The sequence below is a fragment of the Gigantopelta aegis genome, chromosome 4 (assembly GCF_016097555.1).
Source record: "Gigantopelta aegis isolate Gae_Host chromosome 4, Gae_host_genome, whole genome shotgun sequence".
In the NCBI taxonomy this organism is placed as follows: domain Eukaryota; kingdom Metazoa; phylum Mollusca; class Gastropoda; order Neomphalida; family Peltospiridae; genus Gigantopelta; species Gigantopelta aegis.
In genome coordinates, this window is record NC_054702.1 from 9,392,284 (window position 1) to 9,415,704 (window position 23,421).

The window sequence follows — 23,421 nt, forward strand, 5'->3', positions numbered from 1 at the left end:
AATCAGATTTTTAATATTATATTAATATAATAACTATTACTAATTATTATTAAAATGATTTATGATATATGTTTTTGTTATTTATAATTATCCTGACTATAGTTCTGCAAATTTGTCTTGTATCAGACAGTTCAAACAATTCAGTTTATTTTTAGTCCCTTACCATACATGTTTCATCTCCATCTTGTCTGTCTGTCTGTCTATCTGTATGTCCCACATATAGTTTTCTGAATGTTTTTTTCACAATGCCTTGAGATATTGAGCTGAAATTTTGTGTATAGCTTTATCAATGACTGTTACAGATCATGTTTTACTTTCATGGTGATATGTTTACCTATTTTTGACAGTTATGGCTCTTGAACTTAGGAAATATGGAAAAAAAAATTTGGACTGTTTTTGTCCATGCCTAAAGATATTTAGATTAAATTTTATATATAGCTTTATCATGTACTGTTACAGATCAAGTTTAACTTTCATGGTGATTTATCCACTCACAGAGTTATGGCCCTTGAACTTAGGACTTTTTCTCACAATGCCTATAGAGGTTTAGATTAAAGTTTGTATATAGCTTTATCATGTACTGTTACAGATAAAATTTATGGCACTTGAATTTACAAAAAAATTGTTGGGCTCTGAGAATGCTTGTTCATCCTGTGTTGTATGTTTTTGTGTTCCAGGTGTTGCTGGCCAATGCCTCCAAACTAACGAAGACGACTCTGGGTCGGCTCGGAATCTTCACGGTGACCTCGTTCCACGCTCTCGTGTGTGCAAGGAAACCCCTCATACTCCCCAATATCTACGGGAAAGGATCTCACAAGGGAGGCATGCTGTCTCCCAAAGCTGAAGGATCTCAGAAACCAAGGTCAAGGACACCTACAGCATTAATGGATACTACTCTCAATACTGAGTAAGTTGATTAGATTTGTAATTAGTGTCATTATTTATTTCATTTCAACTTATTTCCTTGCTTATATCCAATTAAGGTTCAGGCACGCTGTCCTGGGCACACACCTCAGCTATCCGGGCTGTCTGTCCAGGACAGTGGGTTAGTTGTTTGTGGTTATTGAGAGAGAAGATGGTGTAATGGCTTTACACCTACCCATTGAGTCATTAAAACCCACTCTTGGTGGGAGCCGATACAAGGCTGCGAACCCTGTACAGGTCTATGAGCCTTATATGTCCGATGGCTTAACCACGACTCCACCAACGCCGGTTGTGTGATTATTAAGCAAAAAACCCCAAAACAAGTTATGTAAACAGACATACAATGTATATGTTATGGTTGACTAAGTTATAGGTAGATAAGTGATTTGTATCAGTATTAAATTAATTTAATTTTTATTTGTTAAATACTGTTAGGAATTTATGTGCGTTTGTATCACAGAATGAAAATTAATCCTCGCTTCTTTTGTCTTTCACAGTTCAGTATACAAAACTGGTCATGAGCGGTTGTCCGATTCCATGGATAACATCACTGACATGTCAAATGATTCTAGTCACGGTCATGAGAGCTTGTCACGGATCATTCTACCAAACCAGCAGGTAGTTATTTACAGTGTGTTACGCCTGTATAACTAGATTGTCTTCAGTAAAACCCCTGCAATTAAGAAAATGTACACGGCAGAAAATATTCTGAGGAAATATTTTTTTTTTTTAAAGTGACTTGGAGGATTAAAAACTCCACGGCCTTGCTGATTGCCGTGGACCATTGCAGGGGTTGGTGTAGATAGCTATAATATATTTTATGAATAACCGGCCTTGCTGATTGCCGTGGACCATTGCAGGGGTTGGTGTAAGTAGCTACAATATATTTTATGAATAACCGGCCTTGCTGATTGCCGTGGACCATTGCAGGGGTTGGTGTAGGCAGTTACAATATATTTTATGAATAACCAGCCTTGCTGATTGCCGTAGACCATTGCAAGGGTTGGTGTAGGCAGCTACAATATATTTTATGAATAACGGGCCTTGCTGATTGCCGTGGACCATTGCAGAGGTTGGTGTAGGCAGCTACAATATATTTTATGAATAACCAGCCTTACTGATTGCCGTGGACCATTGCAGGGGTTGGTGTAGGCAGCTACAATATATTTTATGAATAACCGGCCTTGCTGATTGCCGTGGACCATTGCAGGGGTTGGTGTAGACAGCTACAATATATTTTATGAATAACCGGCCTTGCTGATTGCCGTGGACCATTGCAGGGGTTGGTGTAGGCAGCTACAATATATTTTATGAATAACCGACCTTGCTGATTGCCGTGGACCATTGCAGGGGTTGGTGTAGAAAGCTACAATATATTTTATGAATAACCAAATGTTTTTGCATTATTAAATACAACCTGACTTCAGTCAGTTTATATATACTACTCAAAAGAATTTAAGGGTCAAAAATTTAGAACCAAATAAGTTTCAGAGTGTATTAGATTGATGATGTAAACTACACCAAAATTTTTATTTATTGTTCCATATTTACAAAAAACTACAAATAAACGTCACTGTATACAAGAAAGTCACATGACATGCTGTCAAAGTTGAAGGTTGTCAAACATGGATTTTACACATTAGAACATTCGTTTAATAGTGTGTGAATCCACCCCTGGCGCGAATACACTCGACACATCGCTGCCTCATGCTGTTGATCAGACATCTGAAGAACTCTTGGGGAATGGCCTGCCACTCTGCCATAAGAAGTTGACCCAGATCATGAAGGTTGGCCGGAGGGGCATGGTTATCCCGAACTCTCCTGCCTAATTCATCCCAGGCGTGCTCTATTGGGGCCAAGTCAGGCGAATATGCTGGCCAATCCATCCTGGCGATACCTTGTTGTCTGAGAAAGTCCGTTACCACCCTGGCGCGGTGGGGTCTGGCATTGTCATCCTGCAGATCTGCCCCGCCGCCAATCTGCTGAAGGCCTGGGAGAACCAACGGCCGGATAATCTCATTCAGATAGCGGATTCCATTCAGATTGCCATCCACCACATAGAGGGGGGGTCCAGTGGTGGATAGAGATGCCACCCCACACCATGACGCTGCCACCACCGAACCGGTGACGTTGTCTAACGTAACGTCAGCGAAGCGCTTCCCAGGACGTCTGTAGACACGAACCCGACCGTCGTTGAACTGGAGACTAAACCTGGACTCATCAGTGAACATACTCGACCCCACTGAACACGTTGCCACCGCAGATGAAGCGTGCACCAGTGACGTCTGGCCGTTCTGTGACGTGGTAGGAGAGGTGGTCGAACAGCCTGGCGACGGCAGCGTAGATTATTGGCTCTCAGACGATTGCGTATGGTTTGATCAGACACTTGAGTTCCAGTCGCAGTCCGCAGATTGTCACGTAATCGGCGTGCAGTGGTTGTGCGTTGACGTAGAGCCATATTGGTGATGTTGCGGTCCTCTCTATTTGTAGTGCTTCGGGGTCTTCTCGAACGTGGACGATTTCGAACAGAATTCGTTGCTTGGTACCGTTGCCACAGTCGGCCAACGACACTCTGACACCAAGTCTCAGAGCAACATTTCTTTGCGTATTGCCATCCTGAAGCCAAGCAATAGCCCTTCCTCGGTCTTCGATAGTCAGTTGAAGTCGTACCATTGTCGAATTTGGAGTGTGCACCGTACACGAACGCAAGCTCCAATTATACGGAAATTCAGCATTGGGAACATGGAATACACGTGCAAAGCGTGCAAATGAAGTGCTTTGTGAAAAAGCAAGTTATGGACACTTAGCAGACCTTTCACTTTCGCCCTAATTTACGTGCAAATGTAAGCATGTTTTCGCCATTAGAACTAGTCGACATTGTCAATGACAGTGGATTTTAATTTATTTATGGGTTGCTTAGACCCACTCTCGTCAAAATGGAACAATATCATGCGTGACATTATGGTCTAGCTAATATAATTGACATTCAGAAAATAATGTCAAAAATATCGTCTGACCCTTAAATTCTTTTGAGTAGTATATATATATAATTAATTATCTTTGAATGTAAGCCAGATACATTTATAAGGTGCATAATTTACTGTTAACTTAATTACTTTAAAATAATTGTGTCAAATATCTAAAAATTCAAGTATAATGAATGTAAGTGCTGCTAATATCGTGGGTTGAATTTCCATCAACACTTCATGGATTCTGATATGAGCAGACATCAGGTTTTATATTATTTATTTATAGTTTTGTTACTTTTCTTGGTGATGGCAGATTTTATAAATCATTTCGTTTTTAGATTTGTTAATAAGTAATGTTTATATTTGGTGTAAGGTTTCATTACATACTATATTGTTGACCACATATTCTTTATTCCTCAATAAATGCTAGATTTTGAAATCTGCATCACTAAAATCTTTAAAAATTAATTGCAATTGTAGCTTTTTGTTTCTTTATTGCATTAAGTTGGTATTTGATATAACTTGAGTTATAATGTTTATTTTTTAATATGCATGTGGTTTCACTGCTCCTTTGCTTGCATGGTCATGGTCATTAAATAAACTGCATTAATTAAGCCTATTAACACCAGCTGTGGCTGTCAGATTTGTTTTAATGGCATGTATTAAAATGTTTTTAATTACTAACCATTTATTACGTAATATAATTAGTAATTACATGTTTACAATTAACATTTAATGTTGTAACTGTATATATTGTATATTATTTGAACTTAACCTCTTAACAATGATTTAACTTTTAAAGGTAATGTGTGAAATTAATATTTAGTGTTGTTCTATAAACCAATATTAGACATAATACAAAAGAGACTATATCCTGTTGCTTGTAGCCATTTTAAAATAGTTTACATTATTAAAATTACAATTTGCTTAAATTTTCTTGCTTAGAATATGAATACGGTATTTCTGGACATCAGAATTTTTTGTAGTATTTTAATATTGATTTTTGTCTAAACTAAATTCATGTGTGCAAGTTTATTATTTCTTCCAACGGCCAAACAAAATTTGAAATTTTTTGTGGGTGAGAATAAATTGAAGTCTTTCTAAGGCTAAAAATCTCCCATTTAAAACACCATAATCCATTAATCAATAGTTTAACTTAATATTATAAAAGGAAAACAATGCTCAGCAACAATTTGTGTTATGTAATACAATTTAATACAGAACTAATATGTGTGTGTGTGTGTGTGTGTGTGTGTATACAGGGTTTTGTTGCTGCATATGTATTTTAATACTGCATTGTTTGATATATTGCAGGTTTATTAACATGGTATATATAATAACTACAAACGTTTTTGTTACAACATATACTGATTGAAAGAAATAAGGGAACATGTGAAATGTTAGACCAGATTTAATTTACTACTAAGTGTAGTAATATGTCTGTATTTCATACAATTATGTGAGACTATAGTATAGTGTCAAACTGATTGACTGATAATAACACATGCAAATTCTGACACTGTGGATTGGGTTTTTAGTTGTAGTCACAATTTACCGTCATAAATTATGCAGTCTCATATTTCTTTTTATCAGTATACATCTTAATATGGCACCATTGTTTGATATTACGTGTTAACTAATGTAAATACAGTGTAACCAAGAGGTTTTGTTGCCATACACAATTTAATACTGCACCATTGTTTGAGATTACGTGTTGACTAATGTAAATACAGGCTAAATTAACCAAGAGGTTTTGTTGTGCTATATATATAAACATATACACACACGCACACACATATATATACATTTTAATACTGCACTGTTGTGTGTTATCGCATGTTGACTAATATAGATATAGTTTAACTTGTCATTATAGTCTTATACTTTTCAGACGATGCTGGTTGGGATAGACAAGAGGACGACAGTTCAACACCTGTTGGAGACCACGTGCAATAAACGCCAGCTGAATCCGCGCGACCACTACGTCAGAATTAAACCGCTTGGATCGATGGACGACAAGTTCGTCATCCCGGAGAAGCATCAGCTTGTCAAACAGCTGGTAGGTACATATATGGGTATTGCAGTATGAACAAAAGTTTAAAGTTTCTTTTGTTTAACAACACTACTAGAGCACATAGATTTATTAATCATCGGCTAATTAGATGTCAAACATTTTGTAAGTTTGACATATAGTCTTAGACAGGAAACCTGCTACATTATGCGTTATCCCACAGACAGAATAGCACATACCATGGTATTTGATATACCAGTCGTGGTACACTGGCTGGAATGAGAAATATATTAACCCAATGGGCCCTCCAATGGTGTATTGCAGTATCAAGTTATGAGAATATATTAGCCCAATGGGCCCTCCGATGGTGTATTGCAGTATCAAGTTATGAGAAATATATTAGCCCAATGGGCCCTCCGATGGTGTATTGCAGTATCAAGTTATGAAAATATATTAGCCCAATGGGCCCTCCGATGGTGTATTGCAGTATGAAGTTATGAGAATATATTAGCCCAATGGGCCCTCCGATGGTGTATTTCAGTATGAAGTTATGAGAAATATATTAGCCCAGTGGGCCCTCCGATGGTGTATTGCAGTATCAAGTTATGAGAATATATTAGCCCAGTGGGCCCTCCGATGGTGTATTGCAGTATGAAGTTATGAGAATATATTAGCCCAGTGGGCTCTCCGATGGTGTATTGCAGTATTAAGTTATGAGAATATATTAGCCCAATGGGCCCTCCGATGGTGTATTGCAGTATTAAGTTATGAGAATATATTAGCCCAATGGGCCCTCCGATGGTATATTGCAGTATGAAGTTATGAGAATATATTAGCCCAATGGGCCCTCCGATGGTGTATTGCAGTATGAAGTTATGAGAATATATTAGCCCAATGGGCCCTCCGATGGTGTATTGCAGTATGAAGTTATGAGAATATATTAGCCCAATGGGCCCTCCGATGGTGTATTGCAGTATGAAGTCATGAGAAATATATTAGCCCAATGGGCCCTCCGATGGTGTATTGCAGTATGAAGTCATGAGAAATATATTAGCCCAATGGGCCCTCTGATGGTGTATTGCAGTATGAAGTTATGAGAATATATTAGCCCAATGGGCCCTCTGATGGTGTATTGCAGTATGAAGTTATGAGTGAGAAGAGCTGTCAGTTTGAGATAAAGAATAAAGTGGTTTTATTAAATGGAAATAAACCCCCACTTTTTATATCTATTGTGTGGGTGAAGCATTTCAAAATGTGTTAGGGTTGGGGGTGGAGGGGTGTTTAAAGTTTAATAGTTTACATAATTTCAAAATGCTATATTGCATAGAACAGGTTGATGATATTTGATAAGATGCATTGAAAAAGATAGAAAATGTAACAAATATAGAAAACAGAAAAAGGAAATAACTTCAGAATTTAGATTTGAATCTTTAAAACATAAAAACAATTCTAATTTGCTCATGTATAAAATATATTAATATTTGATACTGTGTATTGATGAAATAGAAAATACAACAAAGTCGACACCAGAATACTGTTTTTTTTCAACAAGGGAGATAACTCCAGAATTTAGATTTGTAATTTAAAGCATACCAAATTCCAATCTGCATTTGGATTGATTACATAAAAAATGCAACAAATTAGAAAAATCTAAATGCTGTTCTTCAAACAAGGGAGATAACTCCAAAATTTAAATTTGTATATTAAAGCATTAATACCAATATCGATATAGAAACTATTATCGTTTAGTTACTATTACCGGAAGTGCTAATATAACAATGCCCGAAAGTGGATTTTTCCAGGCTTACGGCATGGCCAAGCAGACGACAAGTCCATGTTCTCAGTTTGAATAAAAGTCACTATCATTTTTTAAATGAGTTTGTTGAGCCAGAACATTACAGTGTGCTAACACGTATTGTAATTGTTGTTGTGTGGTTTGTTTCAGAGATATGAGGCTCTGGAGGTTTGTCAGAAGAGTATTTTCCAGCTGGAGCTCACCAAGCTCACAAAGGGTGGAGTGTTTGGGTTCGCAGTCGAGGCAGAACTAGCCGAGGATTTAGACCGAGACGACGAACTGAGGGTGTACGTTTGTGAGATTACACCGGGGTCCGTGGCTGAGAAACGGGGTAATGAGCTGTTTTAATTATTAAAATATCAAACTGTTGTGAGGAGATTGTTATGCACTTTGGTAATTCTCCAAAATGACAAATTTTTGTTTTAAGCATGAGCTATTGAAAGAGTACTAGCATTTATATGAAGAAGGTAATTGAATTGAAATGAAAAATTTATAATACAGTCCAGTGGCCGAATTTGCTGAACTCTTGGAACTTTGCTTAAGAGAGCTTTCTGAATTAGACTGTGGATATAGTATGTACTTAATTCTCCACAAAATCAATAGATTTGGTGAAAAAAAAAGCATTGTATGTGAATAAATGTGGTGCAAGTACATCAGGTTAAATGAGAGAAAGTGTATGACAACTTCTGCATATTTTGAGACACTGTCATCAATAACTGGATCCCAAGCTCAAATGTCCATGAATATAAATTTTCTTCCAGTACCATGTATAACGAGGTACATTACAGAGATACACTCTGCTTAGTAAATTATTTAACAGAAGATTCATGTCTTCAAATAATTAATTCAGTGTGATTTAATTCCTATCAATTTTAACAATTTCCATTTCAGGTTTACTGGTTGGTGATGAAATTCTTGTGATAAATGGAAAAGTGATTTCCGAACTTGATATGGTTTATATTGAAACACTGTTACATGAATCTAGGACGTTGTTTTTGACGATTCGTTCATTTCGCACCAAGCCTCCAGTAAGTGATTTCATAACGGACCATGCCAGCACGTACATTGACAGCATGGTGTGTCCACCGCCCCCTAGTCAACCGCGCATTACGGAGAAACTCATTGGAGATCTCATTGTTCCAGCACCTGTCTTGTCAGCGGGTAAGACCACTGATTTGTGTAAATAGTAATTTATTTAAGACTTTAAGGTCTCAAGACATTATTAAAGATTTTGAGTCCGGACTTTAAATGTTTCATAAATGTGGGGCCTGCTGGTGTATTTGTTGGGACAATATGCATCTGATCTGACTGCCCACCATGATCCATGTACAGATAAACCTTTCACTTTGAAGTCGGTTAGATATTCTTTATTATGCATGTTTAGCATATAGTTTAATATTGAACATATGGTAACCTGAATGTACACTGCAGTGACCAATATATACAGTCGAACCTGTCTATGGCGGCCACGCGTGGGACATGACAAAAGTGGCCGCCATAGAGAGGTGGCCGCCGTATGCAGGTCATATATAAGTCCGAATTTTTAAAAACAATTACACGTATGTTGCAATAGAACTATTAAGGAGGCATATACATGTGCAAAAACCTAATTAAAAACAAGACAAAAAATTATCATCTATATGAAATTTTATTAAGTGAAAAAGAGAATATTTAACAAACAACAGAATAATGGAGCACTGTTCTGCGCATTAAAGTCACTGATTATCCTTTAATGTTCACTTGCTAAAGAAGTCACGTATCTTGCTTTGTTTGCACGTATTTTCAACTCGCATGTTTGATACACTTTCCTGAAGTTCCATCACAGAAGTTATGATATCACATTTACCGTGGAAGAGTCCAAATTGCCTGTAAGTTTTCTCTGCCTTTTTCTGTCAGAGGGCTGGTTGTTATCATAATCTGCCAACACCTCCGCTTTTCTCTTTAAAATGCCATCAATCTGAGTTCTACCCACCCCGAAATGTTCAGCAATTTTTCTAGCACCCAATTTGTCTTTCTCTGATTTTTTAATGACCTCTACTCTGTTCCAACGTTAACGCGATCGGCTTACTGGGTTTAGGTGGCATTTTGAAAATAAATATCAGAAATAAACTGCAGCAGTATTTAATTCCTTCTAGAGTTGACACGTTTAACTCCAGTTGTTTTAGGCTAGATACCCTCTTATCAACTGCGTTTAATGACCACCGCCGATGACTAGTACATCGAACCGTTAATCCAGATTAAAAACACTTGTTAATTAACGAACACAGCTAAGCGACCGACGACCTTTAAAGGACCGCTGTTTATCAAGCCAATTGGTTATATCAACAAAAACATCTTACATTTTTTTTTTACGATTGCCGACATTTCTTTATAACTTGCACTAAAAAACAATTGTGGCGCGATAGCAGGTTCATTTTCGCTTTTTTATGACAAAAGTGTGGCCGCTGGCCACGTTGAGCAGGTGGTTGCCATATAGAGGTAAAATATATAGTAAAATTCATTGGGGGGACCTCAGATTTGCAGCCATGGACAGGTGGCCGTGAAGGCAGGTTTGACTGTATATATATATATACATGTATATATCCAATATTTTTTATTATTTTTACAAACAGCTGATGGGGGTGAGAAGAAAAGCTCTCCTAAGCTAGTAAAACAAGAAGTACCGACGGACCAAATTGATGCTCTTTTGAAGGTGAGTCACTCCTATCACAACACACAGCACTGGTAATTATGTTACTGAAACGAGGAATATCACAGGCTAGAATTCACAACCCTGGGCCCATATTTTAGAAGCTGTCTTAGCGTTACGAAATTGTAAGCTATGATGTCACTATGGCATATGTGATGTCATAGCTTACAATGGTTTTATGATTTTGTAGTGCTAAGATAGCATAGAAAATATGGGCCCTGGTAATTATGTAACATAAACGAGGAATATCACATAGCAGAACACAGCACTGGTGATTATGTAATTTAATCAAGGAATATCACAGGTTAGAACACACTGGTAATTATGTAACATAAACGAGGAATATCACATAGCAGAACACAGCACTGGTGATTGTGTAATTTAATCAAGGAATATCACAGGTTAGAACACACTGGTAATTATGTAACATAAACGAGGAATATCACATAGCAGAACACAGCACTGGTGATTGTGTAATTTAATCAAGGAATATCACAGGTTAGAACACACTGGTAATTATGTAACATAAACGAGGAATATCACATAGCAGAACACAGCACTGGTGATTATGTAATTTAATCAAGGAATATCACAGGTTAGAACACACTGGTAATTGTGTAATTTAATCAAGGAATATCACAGGCTAGAACACACTGGTAATTGTGTAATTTAATCAAGGAATATCAATACCAGAACACAACACTGGTAATTGTGTAATTTAATCAAGGAATATCACAGGTTAGAACACACTGGTAATTGTGTAATTTAATCAAGGAATATCAGTACCAGAACACAACACTGGTAATTGTGTAATTTAATCAAGGAATATCACAGGTTAGAACACACTGGTAATTGTGTAATTTAATCAAGGAATATCACAGGCTAGAACACACTGGTAATTGTGTAATTTAATCAAGGAATATCAATAACAGAACACAACACTGGTAATTGTGTAATTTAATCAAGGAATATCACAGGTTAGAACACACTGGTAATTGTGTAATTTAATCAAGGAATATCATAGGCTAGAACACACTGGTAATTGTGTAATTTAATCAAGGAATATCAATACCAGAACACAACACTGGTAATTGTGTAATTTAATCAAGGAATATCACAGGTTAGAACACACTGGTAATTGTGTAATTTAATCAAGGAATATCATAGGCTAGAACACACTGGTAATTGTGTAATTTAATCAAGGAATATCAATACCAGAACACAGCACTGGTAATTGTGTAATTTAATCAAGGAATATCAGTACCAGAACACAGCACTGGTAATTGTGTAATTTAATCAAGGAATATCACAAGTTAGAACACACTGGTAATTGTGTAATTTAAACAAGGAATGTCACAGGTTAGAACACACAGCACTGGTAATTATGTAACATAAGGAATATCACAGATCAGGGCCCCATTTTACAAATTAAGCAATCTTGGCACTAAAATCATCTTGTAAAACAGGGCCCACAACATGCAGTAATGATAATTATGGTTTATTGAATACATATATTTGCATTAATTTTGTAATTATTTATAGTTACTTTCCCCTGTTCAAATACAGTGAAACCTCTCTGAACTGGACACCCATGGTACCAAGTAAAAAGTCTGGTTTTGAAAGGTATCTGATTTACTGGGGTTTTAACACTAATGCAATTACGTTCTGTATTGATATTTAAAAAAAGAAAAAATTGTCAAAAACAACACCAGTCAACAGGACATGATCTATGAGTGTGTGGCGGGATGTAGCTCAGTCGGTTGAGTGCTCACTTGAGATGCTTGCATCGCAGCATTGAACCACCTTGGTGGATTCATTCAGCTGATTGTGTTTTTTCTCATTCCAACCAGTACACCACAACTGGACAAAGGCCATGGTATGTGGTTTCCTGTCTGTGGGAAAGTGCATACAAAAGATCCCTTGCTGCATAAGAAAAAAATGTAGTGGGTTTCCTCTGATGACTACGAGTTAGAATTACCAAATGTTTAACATCCAATAGCTGATGATTAATTTTCTTCTATGTGATACAATGAATGCATGTAACTCTGACAACTAACTGGAACAGGTGGATATTCAGTGTTTCTGCCAGAAATAAATGTTTGAGTATGGCACTATGGACTTGAATGCAACCACAGTCAACGGGGTATGTGGGGGGCCTCCTCCAGAAAGAAAATGGATTACGGTTAGGGTTAAGAAAATCATACAGCATTGATAGGAGTAATTAATTTTGTCATAAGGTTAACTTAAGAAAAAAAATCTGCTAAATGTTTTGGGTATGACACCATGCCTGTTTTACCCTCTTGCAAACACTGGATACTGCATTGTCTAGCTACTGTGTTCTTCATCACATAATCTGCTGAGGAGATATTTGGAGCAATTGATGGTGCCATAATGAATGGTATCATTCTGATGGTCTGGTTTTCAGGGGTACTCAATACAAAAACAAAAGAAAGAAAAGTTTTATTTAACGGCGCACTCAACATATTTTATTTACGGTTATATGGTGTCAGACATATGGTTAAGGACCACACAGATATTGAGAGAGGAAACCCGCTGTCACCACTTCATGAGCTACTCTTTTTGATTAGCAGCAAGGGATATGTTATATGCACCATCCCACCGACAGAGTAGTACATACCACGGCCTTTGATATACCAGTCGTGGTGCACTGGCTGGAACGAGAAGGGTACTCAATATATTAAAAAAAAACCCCCAAAACCATAGGTTAGATTATTTATCCGATGTACAGTTTGGATAGCTCTCCAGTTTAGAGTAAATATTAGTGTTATTTAAACTGTAAATGTTTGTTAAGATGTAAATAAAATGTGTGTATGGTGGTACATTAATTAGATGTTTGGTGTGAGGAAAATTATAAATTATAAATCAATTTTGTTAATACCAAGATAAATTAAATTAACATGGAAGTAATGTCTTGTTATGTTTTTTCTTCTGCTCTCCAGGGGGCGGAGCAGGTAACGGCTATCTGTCGGAACTCTAATGGTACGATGCAGTCTCAGACATCAGGAAGTACTTGTTCCGTGCGGACTCTGAGCGATGCCCAACGACTGCGTAAGGTTATCATGGAGCTGATAGAGACAGAACGAGCATATGTTAAGGTACGTCAGTGTTTGTTACCTGTTTGTGGAGCCCATTTTGTTTTACGTAAGGTTATCATGGTGCTGATCGAGACAGAACGAGCATATGTTAAGGTATGTCAGTGTTTGTTACCTGTTTGTGGGGCCCATTTTTTTTTACGTAAGGTTGTCATGGAGCTGATCGAGACAGAATGAACATGTGTTAAGGTATGTCAGTGTTTGTCACCTGTTTGTGGGGCCCATTTCTTTACATAAGGTTATCATGGAGCTGATCGAGACAGAACGAGCATATGTTAAGGTACATCAGTGTTTGTTACCTGTTCGTGGAGCTTATTTCTCCAGTCTTGATGACATCTTTGTTATCATCATCAAAGGAAACAGTGTTTGTTACCTGTTCGTGGAGCTTATTTCTCCAGTCTTGATGACCTGGTGTTTGGCTTCACTTCCCAGAGAAGTCGATGATTTGGCTTTTAACTAATTTTCTCAAAGTTTAATTAGATAGTTAAGGGTAGAAATTAAAAAAATATTTCCAGTCGTTTGGGGAACTAGTAGCCTAGAAATGTTATTAGCCCCCAAGAAAAATCCCTGGTCCTACTGCTATGGGGACATCCTGGTAAGATGAAACCTATATGAATTCCCTATCCCTGTCCCGAGTCAGACCCCAGATCCTATCGGAGGCCGGACTCGGGATATAGGCGTGTTCGAAACCCTAGTGGTATATGGACACGTTAAACAAGTTACTAAGCTAAGCTATATGAATTCTAAGAAGATGCTAAAGAACACACATTAACTGTGTAGTGTATCAGTGAGCATCAGAGCTCCTGGATGACTAGCATTATTTAAATTGTAGGTGACTTGTCACCACAGATTTCTACTAGGTAGGGACGAGGCTGTTAGTTTAGTGTTAGTTTCTCTCCCTGATAGTATACTTTTCTATGTTTTGAAGATCTGTCCAGTGTGCAAAAGGTTGGATTTCCATTATTTTCTTCTCTCCTGATGGTCATTTGTACTAGTCCTCTATAATTGGTGTATCAAGACAAGACAAGACAAGATATTTATTCAGTTATTGAGGCCACATGACCAAGATAACAACTTTTGAAAACAAATTAATTGTGCGCTATGCGTGTACAAATTACAGTACATGTATAATCAATTTAAACTGGCAGATTTCTTTAAAACAAACAAGGCTATTCCTTTAATACACTTTATATTTTGGGTAGAAATCAACATATTAATGTTTTCTCTTGAAGGATTTACTATAAAGTATTCTGATATGAAATATTTCCAGCTCAAAGCATAATATGGACATACTAAAAGAAAACGATATTCATCTTCCACTTTGTTAATATGGACATACTAAAAGAAAATGATATTCATCTTCCACTTGATCAAGATTACACTTTAAACAGATAGTTTCATTTCTTTCTATTACTGGATTATATCTGCTTTTCTGTACTTTTAATTTATGTGACAAACACCTAAATTTTGAAACAATTCTCAGGAGATCTTTGTATTGTGACAAATATAATATATACTTTTCTGTTTCTAAAAGAGATTTATAAGAAGAATATGTTTTTAAAAAATGAGAAGAGTTAATTTGATCATGCCAGTGTTGAAAATGAATGTCTTTACATCTCTGTACAAAGCTGGACATAAATAACTTGATATTGCCACATTCTTGAGTAATCCAAACATAAGAAAACCCTGTTTCAAACAACAATGTTCTTACATGTGATACCCATTAATTGTACCAGTTTCATCATGACATTTCAAAATATCATAACAAGCTTTGGGATATCTGGATGAATCCATATATAACAATTTACACCAATATTTTATACAACGGCTAAAGTATTTCACACACAAATGATCTCTACCTACATGTATTTCCCCAAGTACAGCATTTGATGATACTCTCTTTGAAACTCCTAAAAACCTTTAAAAAACATTACTTTGTACTTTTCAATAGATTCTCGGTAAGTAAATCCCCATATTTCAGAGCCATATAATAAAATAGGAGCTATTTTAGTATCAAATATATTCTGGACAATACTATGTGATAATGTAGGGTATTTCTTGAATAAAGTAAAAATAGGAAAACAGGCTTTTCTCACTTGAATAGATAAAGTCTTGCAAGCCTTAGACCATTTCAAACGAGAAGAGAATATTATACCAAGATACTTATAATATGACACAGTTGTTAATTGACTGCCCTTATAAAACCACTTCTCATTACGTCTTAAGGTTGGATTTCTATTATTTTCTTCTCCCCTGATGGTCATTTGAACTAGTCCTCTTTAATTGGTGTATCAGCAGCTCTTAAAAAGTGCCTAATGAAGATAATTTATTTCTTTAAAAAATGATTGTTGGTCTTGGTGGTGGCAGCTTTTTTATCTTATCTTGAAGTCATCTGATTTAGTTTGGTTCCTTATGTTTGTTTGAGGGAATTTGGGTGTCTTTAAATAAAAACGTTTATTAATCTTGTTACGGCTGTAAACTCTGTTTTACAACAAGAAAATTGTCACTGTTTCAGGATTTAAACTGCCTCATGGAGAGATACCTGGTTCCACTCCAGGACGAGACATTCCTTACATCTGATGAGATCAACCAGCTGTTCGGCAACATTCAGGAGATCGTCCCATTCCAGCGGCAGTTCCTCATCAGCCTGGAGGAGGCCATAGAACTGGAGAGTGACTTCTTCACAACCACCGACCCCAAACAGTTCAGAGTGAGTTCCTGCAGTGTTAGCAACCATTATTGGGTTAAACTTACTGTACCGGTTACTTATTTTAAAATGAAATCTTCATATTAATGAAGAAAGAAGAAGAAAAGTTTGTTTTGCTTAACGACACCACTAGAGCACATTGATTAATTAATCATCGGCTATTGGATGTTAAACATTTAGTAATTCTGACATGTAGTCATCAGAGGAATCCCATTACATTTTTTTTAATGCAGCAAGGTATCTTTTACATTCACTTTCCCACAGACAGTAAAGCACATACCATGCCTTTGACCAGTTATGGTGCACTGGTTGGAAAAACCAAACCAAAAACCCAATCAGTTGAATGGATTCACCGAGGTGATTTGATCCTGTGCCGCGAGCACCTCAAACAAACACTTAACTGACTGAGCTAAATCCTAGTTGCCCCCATGTTAATGAAGATGTGTTGTGTTTTGTGTTTCAGAGGGTGTTGTTTTCCATCGGTGGGTCATTCCTGTACTATGCCAACCACTTCAAGGTCTACAGTTCCTTCTGTGCAAGCCATTCACGATCACAGAAAGTCCTCAACATCGGTAGGTTATTGTTTTACACCAAATACAGAAACATTGTAATTTACTCAACACAGGACCTCTGACTAAGGTCTTTATAAGGTGGCAGTGACCAATTTTTCACTGTTTCTGTATTAAATGTTTCTCAACTGGATATTGATATTACAATCTAATTGTGCATGTTGAATATTCTGTCTTATGCATTTGAAAGCTCATTCCTGATTGGTTAAACTTTGCTGAGAGTTGATATATAATGTCAAAATTTAAGATAAACCAATGAAATTAGCATCATTCTTAGACTTCATTATCAACCTGATTATGTAAAATGACATTCATGGCAGATAGTTACAGTTTTATTTTCATTTGCTATTTCTATTCTTAATAAAATGGACACACTGATTAAGAAATCAGTTCTATAATTTCTCTATTAAAGCTAGCAGATCTATCTCATGTGTCCAAAATATATATCTTGCTTTATTTTCAGTATATAATTTAATATTTCAGATGCTAATGAAGAACTGAAGAACTTCCTGCGAGCTCGTAACCCAAAACAGCAGCATTCTGCCACGCTGGAGTCATTCCTCATCAAACCCATTCAACGAATCCTCAAGTACCCTCTCCTCTTACACCAGCTGTGTCAGCTCGCACAGCCCGACACTGATGAGCACCACCATCTAACAGGTGAGACAAACACAACACAGGTAAAACATGCATCTTACAAGTGAGATGAACATTTTACAGGCAAGACTAACATGTCACAGGTGAGACGAACACCTTACAGGTGAGATGAACGTCTTACAGATGAGACAAACATCTTACAGGTGAGTCAAAATGTTTTACAGGTGACACATTCATCTTACAGGTGACACATTCATCTTACAGGTGAGACTAACATCTTACAGGTGAGACAAATTTATGCCATATACTTGGATGAGTAAGTCACACTATTTTCTGAAGTTGGATGAAATGTGCTTCAGTTTCTGAAAGTTTCTTTGTTGTAAACACACTGTGCCTGTTTTGAGTTGCAGAAGCCCTGCGGGGGATGGAAGCGGTGGCTGAACATATCAACGAGATGCAGAAGATCTACGAGGAGTACGGGTCGGTGTTCGATGACTTGTCCAAGACTTTCAAGAAAGTCCATCCTCACAAACAGGTAAGGGAGAAGTGTAACAGACTAAGACTAAATTGTTTAACGTGCACATTCAGAGCAAGCTGTTGTAGCGCACACCTGTCCTGGGCACAGATAATGGCCTTGACTGGCTCCTCTCTCCAGGACAGGAAAGGGTGGGGGTGGGAGGAGGAGGGACTGCCAGCACTGGCAGGTGCAAGGGAGCACCAGCAGTCTGACCGTAGCCGGTAACAGGCAGGAGGTGGTATGGTGCTATGTAATTTGGAATGTCCCGTAGGATTAAGCCAAAGGGAAATGGGTGCACATTTTGATGAAGGAAATTGTAACAGACATAAACAGACATGCAGTCAACCCCCCAATGTCTACCTGCTTCCGCCGTGCCTGATGTAGCATTACAGACCCAAACTACCAGCAAAGACTGGGGTACAGGAATTAAATTACATATAATAGTATGGAAATCAATGGAGGTTTCTGAGTAAAATCATTTTTAAAAAGACATTGGTCTGCAGTCGTTAATTTGATAATGCATGTGTTCACCAAAGCTGAATCAGAGTAAAACTTGTGTGCAGATATATTTTCAACATAGTTTGTTTCAGCATAGATGTAGTCATTAAAGTAGAATGGTTGATTGAGTGGCACTGAGTAAAATATAAATGGGAATAATTCATATCTGTTGCTAGATGACTTAGGTGGCTTGATTATAATTTGAGTATGAATAAATAAGTAGATTACTGAAATGTGATGGCATCGTATCTGTTTGTTTCAGCCAGTTGACCTGAGCATGACTAGATGACAGTTTGATTACATTTCAGGATGAATAAATAAGTAGATTGATGAAATGTTTATATACTAGTGTGATGACATCATATCTGTTTGTTTCAGCCTGTTGACCTGAGTGTGGGTGAGCTGCAGATGTACGGGATGGTGGAGTGGTGCAACATGCTCGAGTATCTGGGCAAGGTCAAGAAGACCGTCGATTTTGAAAACACTGTCTTTGTCTTCAGGACTGGGGTCGTCTTTCTCTGCAGAGAGAGGTCAAAAAGAAGAAAAACTAGAGTATGTTTCATGTTTTAACTGACCCTAAACAGAAATGTTATCAGGATTCTTTTCTTCTGTTATCATTTTAATTTTAATATTTTAATTTTAATTTTAATTTTAATTTTAATTTTAATTTTAAATTTAAATTTAATTTTAATTTTAATTTTAATTTTAATTTTAATTTTTTTTTATTATTAATTATTATTATTATTATTATTAATATATATTTATTATCCCCAGAAACATAGGTGATGTCATGGTATCAGGAGGATATTTTACTAATCATAAGCATGGCACCAAATGACAATGGCACTGCATGGCACCAACCTAGTTCTAGAGTTGAAACGTCTTGGGTATAGATGATTGATATAAAAGTTATGAAGTTGAAATGAGTGTGTATAAAAGTATGTTGGACCTGTCTGACAGAAATCTTTCCTCTGTTTCAGTCCGTACCAAACAAATCCTCATCGGATTCTTCAGACATGGTGGAGAGATTTCGCACGCTGATTCCCACGCAAGAAGTGCAGGTGCATGTTGGGAAGATTAGTGACATGGACCGCCACTACTGGTGGGATCTGGTCCACTCACGGTCTGATGGGGACAGCAGGCCGGAGAGGCTCTATCAGTTCTGTAACAGGTCAGTGGTCCGTATTCACAACATGACATACAGTTGATAATGTATAGCTGTAGCCATTGATTCTGTAACAGGTCAGTGGTCCATATTTCACAACGTGACATACAGTATGTAATGTATAGCTGTAGCCATTGGTTCTGTAACAGGTCAGTGGTCCATATTTCACAATGTGACATACAGTATGTAATGTATAGCTGTAGCCATCGATTCTGTAACAGGTCAGTGGTCCATATTTCACAATGTGACATACAGTATGTAATGTATAGCTGTAGCCATCGATTCTGTAACAGGTCAGTGGTCCATATTTCACAATGTGACATACAGTATGTAATGTATAGCTGTAGCCATCGATTCTGTAACAGGTCAGTGGTCCATATTCACAATGTGACATACAGTATGTAATGTATAGCTGTAGCCATCGATTCTGTAACAGGTCAGTGGTCCATATTTCACAATGTGACATACAGTATGTAATGTATAGCTGTAGCCATCGATTCTGTAACAGGTCAGTGGTCCATATTTCACAACGTGACATACAGTATGTAATGTATAGCTGTAGCCATCGATTCTGTAACAGGTCAGTGGTCCATATTTCACAATGTGACATACAGTATGTAATGTATAGCTGTAGCCATTGGTTCTGTAACAGGTCAGTGGTCCATATTTCACAATGTGACATACAGTATGTAATGTATAGCTGTAGCCATCGATTCTGTAACAGGTCAGTGGTCCATATTTCACAATGTGACATACAGTATGTAATGTATAGCTGTAGCCATTGGTTCTGTAACAGGTCAGTGGTCCATATTTCACAATGTGACATACAGTATGTAATGTATAGCTGTAGCCATTGGTTCTGTAACAGGTCAGTGGTCCATATTTCACAATGTGACATACAGTATGTAATGTATAGCTGTAGCCATCGATTCTGTAACAGGTCAGTGGTCCATATTTCACAATGTGACATACAGTATGTAATGTATAGCTGTAGCCATCGATTCTGTAACAGGTCAGTGGTCCATATTTCACAATGTGACATACAGTATGTAATGTATAGCTGTAGCCATCGATTCTGTAACAGGTCAGTGGTCCATATTTCACAATGTGACATACAGTATGTAATGTATAGCTGTAGCCATCGATTCTGTAACAGGTCAGTGGTCCATATTTCACAATGTGACATACAGTATGTAATGTATAGCTGTAGCCATTGGTTCTGTAACAGGTCAGTGGTCCATATTTCACAATGTGACATACAGTATGTAATGTATAGCTGTAGCCATCGATTCTGTAACAGGTCAGTGGTCCATATTTCACAATGTGACATACAGTATGTAATGTATAGCTGTAGCCATTGGTTCTGTAACAGGTCAGTGGTCCATATTTCACAATGTGACATACAGTATGTAATGTATAGCTGTAGCCATTGGTTCTGTAACAGGTCAGTGGTCCATATTTCACAATGTGACATACAGTATGTAATGTATAGCTGTAGCCATTGGTTCTGTAACAGGTCAGTGGTCCATATTTCACAATGTGACATACAGTATGTAATGTATAGCTGTAGCCATCGATTCTGTAACAGGTCAGTGGTCCATATTTCACAATGTGACATACAGTATGTAATGTATAGCTGTAGCCATCGGTTCTGTAACAGGTCAGTGGTCCATATTTCACAATGTGACATACAGTATGTAATGTATAGCTGTAGCCATCGATTCTGTAACAGGTCAGTGGTCCATATTTCACAATGTGACATACAGTATGCAATGTATAGCTGTAGCCATTGGTTCTGTAACAGGTCAGTGGTCCATATTTCACAATGTGACATACAGTATGTAATGTATAGCTGTAGCCATTGGTTCTGTAACAGGTCAGTCCATATTTCACAATGTGACATACAGTATGTAATGTATAGCTGTAGCCATTGGTTCTGTAACAGGTCAGTGGTCCATATTTCACAATGTGACATACAGTATGTAATGTATAGCTGTAGCCATCGATTCTGTAACAGGTCAGTGGTCCATATTTCACAATGTGACATACAGTATGTAATGTATAGCTGTAGCCATCGATTCTGTAACAGGTCAGTGGTCCATATTTCACAATGTGACATACAGTATGTAATGTATAGCTGTAGCCATTGGTTCTGTAACAGGTCAGTGGTCCATATTTCACAATGTGACATATAGTATATAATGTATAGCTGTAGCCATCGGTTCTGTAACAGGTCAGTGGTCCATATTTCACAACGTGACATACAGTATGTAATGTATAGCTGTAGTCTTTTTTGTGGTGGGTATATTACATGATGTGACAAATGGTTCATTTTTAGCTGTAAATTTCTTCTGAATTATAATTTAAAAAAACCCGTTTTAGTACAGATCCATCTAAAGTTCATAATTTCAAGACCTTGTGAGTGATTTACTTCATATGCATCACGGAACATCATAAGAAATATGACTTATGTATCATTCATGTTTCTTGACTGAAGATAAATTAAACAATCTCTGTTTAATGTTATACATTAGTTGCTTTCACATTGCTGAACATAATCAAAATCTTGCTATTCAAGGAAATGCATGTTTTATTTTCTTATCAAGTACAAAGCATGAATTTTATTTAGAGAAAGAAAAGAAAGTAATCTTTAACATTTAAAAGTAATGAGATTGTGGGGAATGTTTAGAGTTGCCATTAGTTGTCAGCTGGTTTTTTGGTTTTTTTACAGCACGCCTGAGGCGAAAGCAGATTTCATGAAGGTGATTCGACAGACAATTCGTGACAGTGTCAGGCGAATGACAATTCCTGCAAATCGTCCACAGCAGCCAAATGTTGTGGGTAGTCCGAAAACTACCACAAAACTGGAACAAATTCCCAGTATGAACAAGAAACGGACTAACCGACCCATGGACCCTGAGCGACATTCAATGGACTTCGAGGAGAAGTACTGTGTGATAAGTTATGATAATTCATTCCGGACTCGCAGCAAGACGATCGGCGACCTCAACGAAGTAAGTCTAGATGAAGGCACGTCATCTTACAACACCGTGTCCGAACCTCAGATAGCCCAGAGCCAGAGTCCCGACTCCTCCAACTCCAACCTGAGCGGTTCGAGTCACAGTGGCTCTGCCAGACTGTTGTACGCTAGCGCCAATCCGTTGAATTACTCATCGAGTTCGGTCAATTCTCCCGCAGGCTCCCCAATCTGGAAGCAGAGGCCCGGCATAATGCAGGGCAGTCCTAAATCGGCCGTCCTCAAAGACGGCAAAACGGGTATTATGGTGGGGGATCAGACGGGCTCCCCCAAACGAAAGGACACTCAAAAAACGGTTGTGTTTGCTAGTCCTCCCGGGCTGTCGTGCTATAAAGACACAGAATGCTAGATACATCATAAGCCTATGTCATGTTGTATAAGAACAGAGAATGCTAGATCTGTGATATATCATGCTATGAGGACACAGAATACTAGATCTGTTATATGCCTGACTATAGGGACACAAAATGCTAGATCTGTTATTATTTCATGCCGTAAAAAAGAGAATGCCAGATCTGTTATGTCATGCAGTAAATACAGAGAATGCTAGATCTGTAATATGTTATGCTGTAGGGACACAGAATTCTAGATCTGTAATACGTCATGTTGTAAGGACACAAGAATTCTAGATCTGTAATATGTCATGCTGTAAGGACACAGAATTCTAGATCTGTAATATGTCATGCTGTAAGGACACAGAATTCTAGATCTGTAATATGTCATGCTGTAAAGGACACAGAATTCTAGATCTGTAATATGTCATGCTGTAAGGACAGAATATTTAGATCTGTGATATGTCGTGTTGTAAGAAAACAGAATACTAGATCTGT

General features: G+C 37.4%; 1 protein-coding gene across 5 annotated transcripts in view; it reads left to right on the top strand.

The window, feature by feature from the left end:
* Positions 1–23,421, top strand: part of LOC121372630 (protein still life, isoforms C/SIF type 2-like) — a 116,700-nt gene that overhangs the window by 66,187 nt on the left and 27,092 nt on the right. For 3 of the 5 annotated variants that reach the window (XM_041499059.1, XM_041499061.1, XM_041499060.1), the window contains exons 8-21: positions 678–907; positions 1,422–1,542; positions 5,770–5,952; positions 7,850–8,030; positions 8,591–8,860; positions 10,312–10,391; positions 13,349–13,504; positions 16,017–16,211; positions 16,672–16,780; positions 17,261–17,437; positions 17,779–17,909; positions 18,768–18,941; positions 19,370–19,560; positions 22,286–22,568. In XM_041499059.1, coding sequence (XP_041354993.1) covers positions 678–907; positions 1,422–1,542; positions 5,770–5,952; positions 7,850–8,030; positions 8,591–8,860; positions 10,312–10,391; positions 13,349–13,504; positions 16,017–16,211; positions 16,672–16,780; positions 17,261–17,437; positions 17,779–17,909; positions 18,768–18,941; positions 19,370–19,560; positions 22,286–22,568 — 2,481 coding nt within the window. The remainder of the gene's footprint in view (positions 1–677; positions 908–1,421; positions 1,543–5,769; positions 5,953–7,849; positions 8,031–8,590; positions 8,861–10,311; positions 10,392–13,348; positions 13,505–16,016; positions 16,212–16,671; positions 16,781–17,260; positions 17,438–17,778; positions 17,910–18,767; positions 18,942–19,369; positions 19,561–22,285; positions 22,569–23,421) is intronic. The other 2 variants (XM_041499062.1, XM_041499063.1) reach the window with 2 other exon arrangements.